The 17,866-nt window shown below is 36.5% G+C and overlaps 1 protein-coding gene across 2 annotated transcripts in view; it reads right to left on the bottom strand.

Annotated features, from left to right (window-relative positions):
• LOC128162899 (disintegrin and metalloproteinase domain-containing protein unc-71-like) overlaps positions 1 to 17,866 on the bottom strand; it is a 46,829-nt gene that overhangs the window by 4,539 nt on the left and 24,424 nt on the right. Inside the window, exons 11-24 of one of the 2 annotated variants that reach the window (XM_052826305.1) lie at positions 16,294 to 16,460; positions 15,443 to 15,612; positions 15,233 to 15,259; positions 9,725 to 9,776; positions 8,376 to 8,487; positions 8,105 to 8,176; positions 7,868 to 7,963; positions 7,701 to 7,781; positions 7,271 to 7,497; positions 5,181 to 5,297; positions 4,753 to 4,924; positions 4,024 to 4,252; positions 932 to 1,031; positions 54 to 176 (exon numbers count right to left, since the gene is read on the bottom strand). In XM_052826305.1, the coding sequence (XP_052682265.1) occupies positions 54 to 176; positions 932 to 1,031; positions 4,024 to 4,252; positions 4,753 to 4,924; positions 5,181 to 5,297; positions 7,271 to 7,497; positions 7,701 to 7,781; positions 7,868 to 7,963; positions 8,105 to 8,176; positions 8,376 to 8,487; positions 9,725 to 9,776; positions 15,233 to 15,259; positions 15,443 to 15,612; positions 16,294 to 16,460 (1,745 nt within the window). The remainder of the gene's footprint in view (positions 1 to 53; positions 177 to 931; positions 1,032 to 4,023; positions 4,253 to 4,752; positions 4,925 to 5,180; positions 5,298 to 7,270; positions 7,498 to 7,700; positions 7,782 to 7,867; positions 7,964 to 8,104; positions 8,177 to 8,375; positions 8,488 to 9,724; positions 9,777 to 15,232; positions 15,260 to 15,442; positions 15,613 to 16,293; positions 16,461 to 17,866) is intronic. The other variant, XM_052826306.1, reaches the window with a different exon arrangement.

Raw genomic sequence — 17,866 nt, 5'->3', positions numbered from 1 at the left:
GACGTCATTTACTTTAATCATGACCATGCCCCTTTAATTGTTTAATTCCTTACTTATAGGAGGGCATGGATCCAAACTTCAGGTTTTTATTGCTCTCTGAGTTGTCTCCCTTTGATTTCTTGTTAAAGCCCAGGAATCCTCTTTTTGAGCCACTCAGTTTGACTGGGGTCTTCCTTCTGCAAATTTCCCAAAAAAACAATCAACCAAAATGAACATCAGATAGAGAATCAACCAGATCAGATCGACCTATATCCTTATATCAGATAGAGAATCAACCAGATCAGATCGACCTATATCCTTACATCAGATAGAGAATCAACCAGATCAGATCGACCTATATCCTTACATCAGATAGAGGAGCCTTGCATTAGACAGAAAGAGATTCTGGTTACCCGCTTCTAAATGCATTGAATAACTCTGATAGAGATGATTTGTAGTTATTCATTAAAAAAAAAGGTGATTTGTAGTTACTGTGGAATCATTATAATTCGTGGTGGCTTAATTTTTCGTGGTTTTCGTGGGTAGACCTCCCCCATGAATTAACGTCCTCCACGAAAACAAGTTTTGTAAGAGTTAGTTTCCTTACTTAAACTGAAAACAAGCACACCCACGAAATTACATCCCCACGAATAAGCAAAATGCCAACAATCCACGAAAATTGGCCCCCTTGAATTTAAATGATTCCACAGTATTCATTGATAAAGAGGTGATTTGTAGTTATTCATTGATAAAGAGGTGATTTGTAGTTATTCCTTGATAAAGAGGTGATTTGTAGTTATTCATTGATAAAGAGATGATTTGTAGTTATTCATTGATAAAGAGGTGATTTGTAGTTATTCATTGATAAAGAGATGATTTGTAGTTATTCATTGATAAAGAGGTGATTTGTAGTTATTCATGGATAAAGAGATGATTTGTTGATAAGAATTACCTGTAACACAGAAAGGTGAACACCAGAAAGAAGACGAGGCTGAGGACCACGGCCCCCAGTATCACCATTAGCCACTGCGTGCTCAGTCCTCCCTCCTCCGCTGTAAACAGAGACTTAGATGTAAGTTATCAACTGAAGTTATATGTACATCAGTACATCAGTACAGGTAGACATTCAGGTAGAAATACAGGTACATCAGTACATCAGTACAGGTAGAAATACAGGTACATCAGTACATCAGTACAGGTAGACATTCAGGTAGAAATACAGGTACATCAGTACATCAGTACAGGTAGACATTCAGGTAGAAATACAGGTACATCAGTACATCAGTACAGGTAGACATTCAGGTAGAAATACAGATACATCAGTACATCAGTACAGGTAGACATTCAGGTAGAAATACAGATACATCAGTACATCAGTACAGGTAAACATTCAGGTAGAAATACAGATACATCAGTACATCAGTACAGGTAGACATTCAGGTAGAAATACAGGTACATCAGTACATCAGTACAGGTAGACATTCAGGTAGAAATACAGGTACATCAGTACATCAGTACAGGTAGACATTCAGGTAGAAATACAGATACATCAGTACATCAGTACAGGTAGACATTCAGGTAGAAATACAGATACATCAGTACATCAGTACAGGTAGACATTCAGATAGAAATACAGGTACATCAGTACATCAGTACAGGTAGACATTCAGGTAGATATACAGATACATCAGTACATCAGTACAGGTAAACATTCAGGTAGAAATACAGATACATCAGTACAGGTAGACATTCAGGTAGATATACAGGTACATCAGTACATCAGTACAGGTAGACATTCAGGTAGAAATACAGGTACATCAGTACATCAGTACAGGTAGACATTCAGGTAGAAATACAGGTACATCAGTACATCAGTACAGGTAGAAATACAGGTACATCAGTACATCAGTACAGGTAGAAATACAGGTACATCAGTACATCAGTACAGGTAGACATTCAGGTAGAAATACAGGTACATCAGTACATCAGTACAGGTAGACATTCAGGTAGAAATACAGGTACATCAGTACATCAGTACAGGTAGACATTCAGGTAGAAATACAGGTACATCAGTACATCAGTACAGGTAAACATTCAGGTAGAAATACAGATACATCAGTACATCAGTACAGGTAGACATTCAGGTAGAAATACAGGTACATCAGTACATCAGTACAGGTAGACATTCAGGTAGATATACAGGTACATCAGTACATCAGTACAGGTAAACATTCAGGTAGAAATACAGATACATCAGTACATCAGTACAGGTAAACATTCAGGTAGATATACAGATACATCAGTACATCAGTACAGGTAGACATTCAGGTAGAAATACAGGTACATCAGTACATCAGTACAGGTAAACATTCAGGTAGAAATACAGGTACATCAGTACATCAGTACAGGTAGACATTCAGGTAGAAATACAGGTACATCAGTACATCAGTACAGGTAAACATTCAGGTAGATATACAGGTACATCAGTACATCAGTACAGGTAGACATTCAGGTAGAAATACAGGTACATCAGTACATCAGTACAGGTAGACATTCAGGTAGATATACAGATACATCAGTACATCAGTACAGGTAAACATTCAGGTAGAAATACAGATACATCAGTACATCAGTACAGGTAGACATTCAGGTAGATATACAGGTACATCAGTACATCAGTACATGTAGACATTCAGGTAGACATACAGGTACATCAGTACATCAGTACAGGTAGACATTCAGGTAGAAATACAGGTACATCAGTACATCAGTACAGGTAGACATTCAGGTAGAAATACAGGTACATCAGTACATCAGTACAGGTAGACATTCAGGTAGAAATACAGGTACATCAGTACATCAGTACAGGTAGACATTCAGGTAGAAATACAGGTACATCAGTACATCAGTACAGGTAAACATTCAGGTAGAAATACAGGTACATCAGTACATCAGTACAGGTAGACATTCAGGTAGAAATACAGGTACATCAGTACATCAGTACAGGTAAACATTCAGGTAGATATACAGGTACATCAGTACATCAGTACAGGTAAACATTCAGGTAGAAATACAGGTACATCAGTACATCAGTACAGGTAAACATTCAGGTAGAAATACAGATACATCAGTACATCAGTACAGGTAGACATTCAGGTAGAAATACAGGTACATCAGTACATCAGTACAGGTAGACATACAGGTAGACATACAGGTACATCAGTACATCAGTACAGGTAAACATTCAGGTAGAAATACAGATACATCAGTACAGGTAGACATACAGGTAGAAATACAGGTACATCAGTACATCAGTACAGGTAGACATTCAGGTAGAAATACAGGTACATCAGTACAGGTAGACATTCAGGTAGAAATACAGGTACATCAGTACAGGTAGACATTCAGGTAGAAATACAGGTACATCAGTACATCAGTACAGGTAGACATTCAGGTAGATATACAGGTACATCAGTACATCAGTACAGGTAAACATTCAGGTAGAAATACAGATACATCAGTACATCAGTACAGGTAGACATTCAGGTAGAAATACAGGTACATCAGTACATCAGTACAGGTAGACATTCAGGTAGATATACAGATACATCAGTACATCAGTACAGGTAGACATTCAGGTAGATATACAGATACATCAGTACATCAGTACAGGTAAACATTCAGGTAGATATACAGGTACATCAGTACATCAGTACAGGTAGACATTCAGGTAGAAATACAGGTACATCAGTACATCAGTACAGGTAGACATTCAGGTAGATATACAGGTACATCAGTACATCAGTACAGGTAGACATTCAGGTAGAAATACAGATACATCAGTACATCAGTACAGGTAGACATTCAGGTAGAAATACAGGTACATCAGTACATCAGTACAGGTAGACATTCAGGTAGAAATACAGGTACATCAGTACATCAGTACAGGTAGACATTCAGGTAGATATACAGATACATCAGTACAGGTGAAGGACACATGTACATGACCTTGACCCCTAACCCACATTCACTGACAGTACTTACCAACATATACAGCAGGCACTGGGTTGTCAGGGGTCACTGCCGTCTCTAGGGGAACCACGACCGGCGGTCTCTCTGTAGTGGTGGAGAGGGTGGGGCTGGGTTTGACAGTGGTCCTGGGAGTGCTGGACAGTGACCACACCCCTGTCGTCATGGTAATGGGAGCTGGTTTAGAGCAGTCGGTACCGGTTCTTCCTGGGCGACAGAAGCAGGTGCCAGCCTTAGTGCAAACCTTGATGATTAAGAAAGTTTGATAAGTGATATAAATTAAATCTAGTTAGTAATAGTGGCAATATATTTGACCAGCTATGTTAAAACAGCATGTGTTTTTTTTACCCCAAGCATAAACTACAAGTGTTTTTTACCACAAGCATAAACTACATGTATTTATTTAACTCAAGCATAAACTACATGTATTTTTTACCTCAAGCATAAACTACGTGTATTTATTTACCCCAAGCATAAACTACATGTATTTATTTACTCCAAGCAGAAACTTCATGTAATTTTTATCCCAAGCATAAACTACATGTATTTATTTACCACAGCCATAAACTACATGTATTTTTTATCCCAAGCATAACCAACATGTACATGTATTTATTTACTATAAGCATAAACTACATGTATTTATCTACGCCAATCATAAACTTCATGAATTTATTTACCCCAAGCAAAGCATAAACTTCATGTAATTTTTATCCCAAGCATAAACTACATGTATTTATTTACCCCATTTCCAGAACATGCAGCATTTCCTTTAGATCCTGGACAAAACAAGTTTGGACTGGTAGTCATGGCAACACACTGCTTATTACGACAAATTTTTCCTACGCCACATTTTGTGCCCTCTTGTACAAGTCCAAAGTGAGGCAGGGACATTACCGCTGGTCCATAGATTGCTCTACAACAACCACAAATGACTTAAAATAATAATACTACAACAACATTAAAATAACACAAAATAAAAAATTCTACAAACATAAATAACTCAAATCCACTAAACATGATATATTTAGACTAAGGATTCCCTAGACATTTCTGATGCATTCAGACTTACTTGCAGTCATAGACTTACTTGCAGTCATAGACTTACTTGCAGTCATAGACTTGCAGTCATAGACTTACTTGCAGTCATAGACTTGCAGTCATACACTTACTTGCAGTCATACTCCTTGCCATTACTGAAGACGGTGGTTTTGGAGAAACTCTTGTCAAAGTTCAATAAAGGCAGCTTATTGCCGCCCTCACAATGGAGAAGTCCACACTGAATGTTCCTGATGATGAAAAATGGGATATTTAGACTGTACACAATACAGACTGTCAATTCAGGCTTATTTACAATGAAAATAACATGTTTGTCATGTCTTGTTTCATTCAGTGCAGTAATCCTGAGCTCAAAATTCAGATGAATAAAGAAATTAACAAAAGGATATTTCAAGAATCCTAATAAAACTTTACTTAGGTAGCAAGGGACAGTTTCGGATAAAGTAACCATCAATATTTTTGTAAAATTGAGAGCTGCTGTACTTGAAGGCTTATGAGTGTTGCTAAAATTCATGAAATGATTTTTAATGATTATCATTAGTTAGAGGGGTGTCTCTTGTTGAAATTGATATGCAATATGTAGGCCCCATATGTTAGGTACATGAGAATCAGAAGTAAAATGCCAAACCAGCAGCTATTACTGTTGTGTTGACGTTACACAGTGAAATTGCAAGTTACAGACGGAAGGGTAAATAACACAATAAGTAGGTGGATGGGACATTGTAAACTAAGTTCTGACATGTGATAGTGCAAACATGCACGCGGTACGGAAGGTCAACCCTCTGCAGGGAATTAGCTGGGGGAGATCTAAAAAGCTGAAAAAATCATGGAAAATGAGCAAAATATGAAAGGGTCAAAATCTAATAAAATCCAGTATGTAGATAATTTTACAGGTTGTGACTAGTAATTTTCTCCAGAAATTGGTGATTGGCCTTATAAAGAGTGAATTAAAGTTATTTGTGCTGAATGGGAACTGAGGAAATTCTAGTTACAGAAGTCCGAAGACATGCATCCCTTGGCTGCAATGAATTGTATAAAAAAACTGTCCCGTGCCACCTGAGCTCCATCACATTGCCCTGACATTAGCATGAGCTGTGACAGCTCAATTAGTCCTGACATTAGCATGAGCTGTGACAGCTCACTTAGTCCATATATCAGCATGAGCTGTGACAGCTCACTTAGTCCATATATCAGCATGAGCTGTGACAGCTCACTAAGTCCTGATATCAGCATAAGCTGTGACAGCTCACTTAGTCCTGACATTAGCATGAGCTGTGACAGCTCAATTAGTCCTGACATTAGCATGAGCTGTGACAGCTCACTTAATCCTGATATTCAGCATGAGCTGTGACAGCTCACTTAGTCCTGATATCAGCATGAGCTGTGACAGCTCACTTAGTCCTGATATCAGCATGAGCTGTGACAGCTCACTTAGTCCTGATATCAGCATGAGCTGTGACAGCTCACTTAGTCCATATATCAGCATGAGCTGTGACTGCTCACTTAGTCCTGATATCAGCATGAGTTGTGACAGCTCACTTAGTCCATATATCAGCATGAGCTGTGACAGCTCACTTAGTCCATATATCAGCATGAGCTGTGACAGCTCACTTAGTCCATATATCAGCATGAGCTGTGACTGCTCACTTAGTCCTGATATCAGCATGAGTTGTGACAGCTCACTTAGTCCTGATATCAGCATGAGCTGTGACAGCTCACTTAGTCCTGATATTAGCATGAGCTGTGACAGCTCACTTAGTCCATATATCAGCATGAGCTGTGACAGCTCACTTAGTCCATATATCAGCATGAGCTGTGACTGCTCACTTAGTCCTGATATCAGCATGAGTTGTGACAGCTCACTTAGTCCTGATATCAGCATGAGCTGTGACAGCTCACTTAGTCCTGATATTAGCATGAGCTGTGACAGCTCACTTAGTCCATATATCAGCATGAGCTGTGACAGCTCACTTAGTCCATATATCAGCATGAGTTGTGACAGCTCACTTAGTCCTGATATCAGCATGAGCTGTGACAGCTCACTTAGTCCTGATATTAGCATGAGCTGTGACAACTCACTTAGTCCATATATCAGCATGAGCTGTGACAGCTCACTTAGTCCTGATATCAGCATGAGCTGTGACAGCTCACTTAGTCCTGATATCAGCATGAGTTGTATCAGCATCAGAACGGAAGGACTTACTCTGGCTGACATTTTGAAAACCACCCAGTCTTCTCATCTCTTCCACAGTGTCCATTAAAGTTTCCTGTGGGGTTAAACTTCTCAAAGCACTGAATGTCTGCGCCCTTGGACTCCTCCCCCCAGATGTACTGGCACTGCTCCTTGAGGGTAGGGCAGATTCCACTGATGCAGTAGCCAGTGTTGTTGGCACAGGGGTAGCCATCAGCGGCATAGTTATTAGCTGGACACTAAAATATAACACAAAAGTAGGATAGTTATTGACAGAATACAGGGGTATAGTTATTGGCAGGACACTGAAATATAACAGTTATTAACAGAAAACCATCCTTCCATGACATGATAGTTGACTGGATGATGCCATATAACAGAGAAGAAGAGGTTCATGGGCCCCATTGCTCACCTCAGCAACATAATATAAAACAGTACTCACCTCGCCACTATTTCCTGGACACATTTCTGGAACATCACAATCCGTGGATTGTTCCCGACACACATAGTGATTGGGTAAAAACTGGAAAAAATAAAACAGCACAGTTCATATCAGTCAGCCTGCATTTGTTTCTTCTGATGGTTGTATAATCAAGTTCAAGGACTTACTGTACAGTTGTGACAGCATGAACCACTTTTACACTGAGCCCAGGACTTGAGCAGACAGGTGCTGGGGTCACAACACGGGTCAGACATCTCACATTGCTGAAACATCAACACTCAAATCAGTTAACTTCTCAAGATCCAACATACATGTAAATACTTAGTATCACATCGAAAACAATTATCAAGAGGATTTTAAGGAATGATAACTCTGATATTTGACCTTGACCTAGAACTACTGACCTCTAGAGACCCACAATCACATTCCTCTCCCCGCTCCACAATCAAGTTCCCACAGTTCTGACTGAAAGTTTCCTGCAAACAAAAAATGTAGACTAGAACTGAATGTCAAGTGGATACCGGGAGAAGATTGAGTAATTGAAGTTACTACAAATATACATTTAGATACAGTGGGAGTATTTAAATTAAGTACTCTTAGAAACCACACAAATAAATATAATGTTAATTCTCTATCTCTCTCTTCTCTCTCTTTCATGCTGTATACTAGCTGTACCTCTTTTTCTGCCTCTTCATCCAGACAAGACGCAACATCTACACTCAGAGCAACTTCTAGATCCTCATGGCTACAGGAGGAGAATTTACGGGACTGTAATCCATTTCTTGTCCTGTGTATATAAAAACAAAGACTGAGATAGCTGAGATCTTGTTTTTACCCTGTGTAATATAAACAAAGACTGAGATAGCTGAGATCTTGTTTTTACTATGTAAAATATAAACAAAGACTAAGATAGCTGAGATCTGTGTATTATAAACAAAGTGATAGCTGAGATCTTGTTTTTACCCTGTGTAATATAAACAAAGTGATAGCTGAGATCTTGTTCTTGTCCTGCTTAATATTATTTACCTGATTGCCCTGTGTAATATAATTTAACTGATTGCCTTGTGTAATATAATTTACCTGATTGCCTTGTGTAATATAATTTACCTGATTGCCTTGTGTAATATAATTAACCTGATTGCCCTGTGTAATATAATTTATCTGATTGCCTTATGTAATATAATTAACCTGATTGCCCTGTGTAATATAATTTATCTGATTGCCCTGTGTAATATAATTTACCTGATTGCCCTGTGTAATATAATTTACCCGATTTCCCTGTGTAATATAATTTATCTGATTGCCCTGTGTAATATAATTAACCTGATTGCCCTGTGTAATATAATTTATCTGATTGCCCTGTGTAATATAATTTACCTGATTGCCCTGTGTAATATAATTACCTGATTGCCCTGTGTAATATAATTTATCTGATTGCCCTGTGTAATATAATATCTCTGATTGCCCTGTGTAACATAATCTACCTGATTGGCATGTGTAATATAATTTACCTGATTTCCCTGTGTAATATAATTTACCTGATTGCCCTGTGTGATATAATTACCTGATTGCCCTGTGTAATATAATTACCTGATTGCCCTATGTAATATAATTACCTGATTGCCCTGTGTAATATATTTTATCTGATTGCCCTGTGTAATATAATATCCCTGATTGCCCTGTGTAATATAATTTACCTGATTGGCCTGTGTAATATAATTTACCTGATTGCCTTGTGTAATATAATTGTACTGAGGTTAATTCTAAAGTTTCACTTGTCTTAATGAAAACACACAAGTTTATCTGAAAAACTGTGTATGAACAAGTAAGACTGTTTACACTACTATGTGTGTCTTTCAGAGACTGTACATTTTCTAGCTTTACCTACAGACTGACAGGCATTTAAAATACACAGTGTGTACTTACAGAACATTTACAGACTGACAGACATTTATAATACACAGTGTGTACTTACAGAACATTTACAGACTGACAGACATTTATAATACACAGTGTGTACTTACAGAACCTGAGTAGACATGATACATCCAAACTCATCCTCACATGAACAGCCTCCTGAAAACAACCAATACATACTGCTAATTAAATGTAGAACAAGATGTTAAATTAATTTAAAAATGAAAATGGAGGATGTATGGAATGATACATTGCATGCAGAGTCATCTTTAGCACACTTTAAAATCAATTTCATCACAACAAACAGAGGTAGCAGGGGTCATGTTATCTTAACCAAACAAGAGAGGTAGTCATGAGGTGCCAGGACCATCAAGTGTCTAAATTACTGTACCATCATTGTTGAAAAAATTTAGTATTTGATGTACACCTTTTAAAAACCATTGCTTATAAAAGACATATTTGTTATTAATACATATAGACTCATTAAACCATATCGGGCTTAAAATAGATAATTCACTGTCAGTACATTTTCTAAGTTCAAAAAATGACAAAAAAACATCTTTCCAAAATAGATTTTTACAAGTTTTTGACAGTTGATATAGTATTTGTCTTCCAACAATTGTCATATTTAAAATATTTGGAAAAGTACTTATTATCAAGTCTTTCCAACTTGACTGACAAGCATCATTAAAAAATCTGCGTATCCAGGTGATTTTCAAGCTTTTGCAAAAAGAATCAAGACATATCATTCTTAGCCCACCCTTTTCATAACTTTGAATAATGCTACTTTTGACTACTCTTGATGTTTTTGAATTCCATATGTAATTATAAAAAATTGTTTCAATTTCCTTTATATGTTTTTTTGGAGGATTAGGAAGACTTATTAAGAGATGCGTAATTTTTGGAAGAATCAAATTTTTAATTACTGTGATACGTCCTGCTGTAGATAGCATTCTTCTAGACCATGCGCTTATTGATAGTTTCATTTCATTGATTTTTGGTTTAAAGTTTAACTCGTACATATATGTATTATCTAAGTTTACACAATAAGTAATGCCTAAAACTGTAAATGGTTCCTGAGACCAGTTAACTTTTTCAAAATCCTTGAAATATTCATTTGATTTGTTTGATAAGGGTCCTATTTTTACACACTTAGTTTTATCATAATTAGGTTTTAGTCCTGAGTATTTTGCATATTCATTAACTAAAGAAAGTGCTGACTTAATTGAATTTTTCGAACCTTTTAATAATAACACTGTGTCATCTGCGTATTGTAGTAATTTATATTCTTTGTTCATTACACTAATCCCTTCAATTAATATGTTGTTTCTTATCATAAGGCCCATTATTTCCGCACAAAGTATAAAAATATATGGTGATATTGGGTCTTATTGCGACTAATACTTATTTATGTAAGATAGGAATAGTTGAATCAGAGTTGTGTACATTTTGTAGATGTAATGCAGAAACTATTTGTCATCTTTTTTGGGAATGTGAATATGTGAGTGAAATCTGGGATAATTTACTAGTTTGGATGAAGGACGAGTTGGAATTAGATATACCATTGAACAAAATAGATGTTATATTTGGTAGATACTACAAATATTATAACATTTTCAATATAATAATATGTATTGTAAAGAGACATATATATAGAAAAAGGAGTAGAAAAGAATTACCCTCCTTTACTGGAATCAAACGTGAAATACTTTATTATTACAAATGTGAAAAATTTATTTACACGAAAAATTGTGAATTAGGGAAATTTCATGTAAGATGGGCGAGGCTGTCCTTTAATAATGATTGTTGATTTTAAGCCTTTTGCCCCTATGATCTTAGATATTACAAAGTAATTTATTTTTGTTTACTGTAAAATGCTGATTTTTTGTACTTGATTATGATGCAGAGTAATGTGCATATACATGCAACTGAATGAGTGGGTGTATGAATGATGTTATTTGTAAAAACACCCTGTTTCAAAATTTTTTCAGTATATATAATGTTAACTTATAGACTCCAAGGCTCCCCAACCTCGGCTATAAGAATACTTCTACATGTTCTGGGGTAATAAAAACAGTTATAAAAAAAAAAAAAAGTGTCTAAATTACAGACCCCAACAAGGACTGATATAACATTGAGTTACAAGGGAGGTAGTCATGATGAGCCAGGGCCATCAAGTGTCTAAATTACAGACTCCAACAAGGACTGATATAACATTGAGTTACAAGGGAGGAAGTCATGATGAGCCAGGGCCATCAAGTGTCTAAATTACAGACCCCAACAAGGACTGATATAACATTGATTTACAAGGGAGGAAGTCATGAGGTGCCAGGGCCATCAAGTGTCTAAATTACAGATACCAACAAGGACTGATATAACACTGAGTTACAAGGGAGGAAGTCATGAGGTGCCAGGGCCATCAAGTGTCTAAATTACAGACTCCAACAAGGACTGATATAACATTGAGTTACAAGGGAGGAAGTCATGATGAGCCAGGGCCATCAAGTGTCTAAATTACAGACCCCAACAAGGACTGATATAACATTGAGTTACAAGGGAGGAAGTCATGAGGTGCCAGGGCCATCAAGTGTCTAAATTACAGACCCCAACAAGGACTGATATAACATTGAGTTACAATGGAGGTAGTCACAAGGTGCCAGGGCCATCAAGTGTCTAAATTACAGACTCCAACAAGGACTGATATAACATTGAGTTACAAGGGAGGAAGTCATGATGAGCCAGGGCCATCAAGTGTCTAAATTACAGACCCCAACAAGGACTGATATAACATTGAGTTACAAGGGAGGAAGTCATGAGGTGCCAGGGCCATCAAGTGTCTAAATTACAGACCCCAACAAGGACTGATATAACATTGAGTTACAAGGGAGGAAGTCATGAGGTGCCAGGGCCATCAAGTGTCTAAATTACAGACCCCAACAAGGACTGATATAACATTGAGTTACAAGGGAGGAAGTCATGAGGTGCCAGGGCCATCAAGTGTCTAAATTACAGACTCCAACAAGGACTGATATAACATTGAGTTACAAGGGAGGTAGTCATGATGTGCCAGGGCCATCAAGTGTCTAAATTACAGACCCCAACAAGGACTGATATAACATTGAGTTACAACGGAGGTAGTCACAAGGTGCCAGGGCCATCAAGTGTCTAAATTACAGACTCCAACAAGGACTGATATAACATTGAGTTACAAGGGAGGAAGTCATGAGGTGCCAGGGCCATCAAGTGTCTAAATTACAGACTCCAACAAGGACTGATATAACATTGAGTTACAAGGGAGGTAGTAATGATGTGCCAGGGCCATCAAGTGTCTAAATTACAGACCCCAACAAGGACTGATATAACATTGAGTTACAAGGGAGGTAGTCACAAGGTGCCAGGGCCATCAAGTGTCTAAATTACAGACTCCAACAAGGACTGATATAACATTGAGTTACAAGGGAGGTAGTCATGAGGAGCCAGGGCCATCAAGTGTCTAAATTACAGACCCCAACAAGGACTGATATAACATTGAGTTACAAGGGAGGTAGTCATGAGGTGCCAGGGCCATCAAGTGTCTAAATTACAGATACCAACAAGGACTGATATAACGTTGAGTTACAAGGGAGGTAGTCATGATGTGCCAGGGCCATCAAGTGTCTAAATTACAGACTCAACAAGGACTGATATAACACTGAGTTACAAGGGAGGAAGTCATGAGGTGCCAGGGCCATCAAGTGTCTAAATTACAGACTCCAACAAGGACTGATATAACATTGAGTTACAAGGGAGGTAGTCATGAGGAGCCAGGACCATCAAGTGTCTAAATTACAGACCCCAACAAGGACTGATATAATATTGAGTTACAAGGGAGGAAGTCATGAGGTGCCAGGGCCATCAAGTGTCTAAATTACAGACTCCAACAAGGACTGATATAACATTGAGTTACAAGGGAGGTAGTCATGAGGAGCCAGGACCATCAAGTGTCTAAATTACAGACCCCAACAAGGACTGATATAACATTGAGTTACAAGGGAAGTAGTCACAAGGTGCCAGGGCCATCAAGTGTCTAAATTACAGACCCCAACAAGGACTGATATAACACTGAGTTACAAGGGAGGTAATCATGAGGTGCCAGGGCCATCAAGTGTCTAAATTACAGACCCCAACAAGGACTGATATAACATTGAGTTACAAGGGAGGTAGTCATGATGTGCCAGGGCCATCAAGTGTCTAAATTACAGACCCCAACAAGGACTGATATAACATTGAGTTTAGGCCCCAGGGCCATAAAACGTAGACTAGCTCACTTTTGTTATCAGTCTCACATTGACAAAGTAATATACAGTGATTGGAAAGTCTAGAGGGCGATCACAAGTGAGCATGGTTTATGGCCCTGGTGACAGATGTTTTATGGCCCTGGTGACAGATGGTTTATTGCCCTGGTGACAGATCACAGGGTCACATACCTTCATGTTTTAGTTAATTAACTTAGAGAGTCACATACAATTCTAAAACATTTATACAGAGAAATATATTTGGTTTATTAATCCCTTAGACAGTGTGGCAAAGTCCGTAGTCAGTCAGTAACAAACCTTTAATCAGTGCCAAGATATTTATGCAGCACATTTGGGCAATTTTAACAAAAATACATATATTTGTGAAGGAAGTGCTATTGAATTGATCAAAGGGAAATATTTAAGATATCTTCATTGACAAATTATCATTTTTCACTCCAAACATTCACATCTAATGGATATTTATAATTGAAAATATTTACATCTTTTCTCAATTCGGAAGTCACTCGGAATATCTGGCACAATTTTTCAACATTATTATCAGGGTATTTTAATCTCTTTTGCAATTCAAAAGCCCCCCCCCTTTTTTTTTAGCCATGTACTAAAACCTGACAAGCTAATTTAATACAGTTGAACTCTTCAAAATTCTTATTCTCACCCTTCAAACTGTCTAAAAATCTCTGCTGCACCCTTGTTCATTTACAATGCTTAGTTGTTATTTCATTTTGAACATCAAGTCTTTATCCCTTTTCTCTTCAGAAATTTGAGCAAACATTGACGCTACCATTTTATTTTGCTCCAGACACAAAAATGTGATGTCAATTCAAAGGGCAACAGTAATATCAAGGGAAACTCTAAATATTCTAAGAACTTACAGAATGTGGTTTTTGCATTGGATATTATGAAACATTGAGATGAAAGTCGGCCATATTGCAGAATATTAAATCTTCCTAGATGGACATATATAGATGGAGATATATCTGGCAGTTATGTTTAAACCAATGAAAGTGTGACATATCAGACCAACAGAAAACAAATTGGAAAACAAATTGTGATACACTTAGATAAAGTGAAATAACAATAGAATTACAGTGTAAATATAAATATTCCTCAAGAATATATTTTTCTTTAAAAGACGAAAAATTATAATTATAACCATGCAAACTTAAAATTATGAAGCAACATTTGTTACGATGAACATTTCACATAGAACTGAATAAATTGAACTGGGTTTAAAACCATGCATGGAAATAATTGGACACTGAATGAATACATTGGCAACGAAAAAAGCCAGGACAGTATGAAGATCTCCATGGTTACCTTGATGATAAACGAACCGCCCACCGACTGAGGATTTTAAAAATAGAAAAAATGGCTGAGTCTAAACATTATATATGAATAAAAATAAATGAAAATTTATCTACATAGTATTGGATTAGTTTAAAGCAATGATGGAGTCATGTCATAAAAGAGATAAACTTGTCAATCTGTAGAGTGAAACAATCTGTGATGAGGATCCACTCTACTTACCATCTTCATCATGCTTCAGGCCCAGGTTGTGTCCGACCATGTGTGACAGCACGGTCGCTAGTTTCTGGGGCTCTGTGTAGGAGGGGATCTGACTGACCCCCACCGCGCGCTCCGTGCACACCGAGTCAGGGATAGACATCCCCAGGGAGCCGCTCTGTAGAGGTTCTCCTCTGATAAAAACAAGCAACAAATGTTAACAACTCCTAATACATGTCAATCTATTGTTGTAGAGGTTATAGAGGTTCTCTACTCAGTCTGATAAACAATCAACATACTATGTTAACAACTCCTGATACATGTCAATCTATTGTTGTAGAGGTTCTCTACTCAGTCTGTCAGTCTGATAAACCCAATCAACAAATGTTAACAATTCCTGATACAGTTGTAGAGATTCTCTACTCAGTCTGATATACACAAGCAACAAATATTAACAATTCCTGATACAGTCGTAGAGATTCTCTACTCAGTCTGATATACACAAGCAACAAATATTAACAATTCCTGATACAGTCGTAGAGATTCTCTACTCAGTCTGATAAACACAAGCAACAAATGTTAACAATTCCTTATACATGAAAATAAATTGTTATAGAGGTTCTCCACTAATAAATACAATCAACAAATGTTGTTAATTCCTGATACATGTGAATCTATTGAACAGCTCAGAAGAGGTTCTTCACTTATAGAAAACATGCATATCAATAAAGTTATCAGTATGAATGAATTCAAATACAACAGAGGTTCTGAAAATATTTAAGTATACATTGAACTGAGGATATATGTAAAAAGAAGATATAAGTTCACATCAAATCTGATGATTCTACTATAACTTCTCATCAAATAAAACTCACTTGACAACATGAAGCAGGGTGTGGGGTTTATCTGTCAGTGTAGCAGCCTTATATTGGAGTAGCTGTTTCAACGTTTCTCGGAGATTGGAGGAGACAGGCATCAGGTTGCCACGGTTCCAGAGTTCCAGATAAACCAGGGACATCTGGATCCCTAGATCTCTGTAATACTAAACACAGGAAAAGATCCGTAACATGTATTCATCTGTAACATGTATTCATCTGTAACATGTGTTCATCTGTAACATGTATTCATCTGGTCATGTATTCATCTGTAACATGTAATCATCTATAACATGTATTCATCAGTAACATGTATTCATCTGTAACATGTATTCATCTGGTCATGTATTCAGCTGTAACATGTGTTCAACTGTTTATGTATTCATCTGGTCATGTATTCATCTGGTCATGTATTCAGCTGTAACATGTGTTCAACTATTTATGTATTCATCTGGTTATGTATTCAGCTGTAACATGTAATCATCTTTTTATGTATTCATCTGGTCATGTATTCAGCTGTAACATGTAATCATCTTTTTATGTTTTCATCTGTTTATGTAATCATCAGTAACATGTAATCATCTGGCCATGTGATCATTTCATTGTAACATGTTTTAATCTGTAACATGTTTTTATCGTTAACATGTTTTTATCTGTTACACGTTTTTATCCGTAACATGTTTTTATCCATAACATGTTTTTATCTGTTACAAGTTTTTATCTGTAACATGTTTTTATCCGTAACATGTTTTTATCCGTAACATGTTTTTATCTGTTACATGTTTTTATCAGATCATATATTTATCTGTAACATGTATTTATCTGTTACTGTATGTTACCTGTATTGACCTTTTAATGCATTAACAGTTATATGTACTTTTCATGTATTAACAGTTATCTGTACTTTTCATATATTAACAGTTATATGTACTTTTCATGCATTAACAGTTATATATCCTTTTCATGTATCAAAAATTATATGTACTTTTCATGCATTAACAGTTATATGTACTTTTCATGCATTAACAATACTATGTACTTTTCATATATTAAATGTTATATGTACTTTTCATGTATTAAAAGTTATATGTACTTTCATGTATTAACAGTAATATGTACTTTTCATGTATTAACAGTAATCTGTACTTTTCATATATTAACAGTTATATGTACTTTTCATGCATTAACAGTTATATATCCTTTTCATGTATCAAAAATTATATGTACTTTTCATGCATTAACAGTTATATGTACTTTTCATGCATTAACAATACTATGTACTTTTCATGTATTAAAAGTTATATGTACTTTTCATGTATTAAAAGTTATATGTACTTTTCATGCATTTACAGTTATATGTACTTTTCATGTATTAACAGTTATCTGTACTTTTCATATATTAACAGTTAAATGTACTTTTCATGAATTAACAGTTATATGTACTTTTCATGTATTAACAGTTAAACATTAATAAAAAAAACCCAGTTATTCATAAGTAAAATGTAAATATCTTTACGTAATCATGTATTCATCTTTACATGCATCGATTCTTACACCCATTAAAAGCATTCAA

This window comes from Crassostrea angulata, chromosome 9, assembly GCF_025612915.1.
Source record: "Crassostrea angulata isolate pt1a10 chromosome 9, ASM2561291v2, whole genome shotgun sequence".
In the NCBI taxonomy this organism is placed as follows: domain Eukaryota; kingdom Metazoa; phylum Mollusca; class Bivalvia; order Ostreida; family Ostreidae; genus Magallana; species Magallana angulata.
Note: the sequence above shows the minus strand (reverse complement) of the source record. Positions and strands in the feature narration are given on the sequence as shown.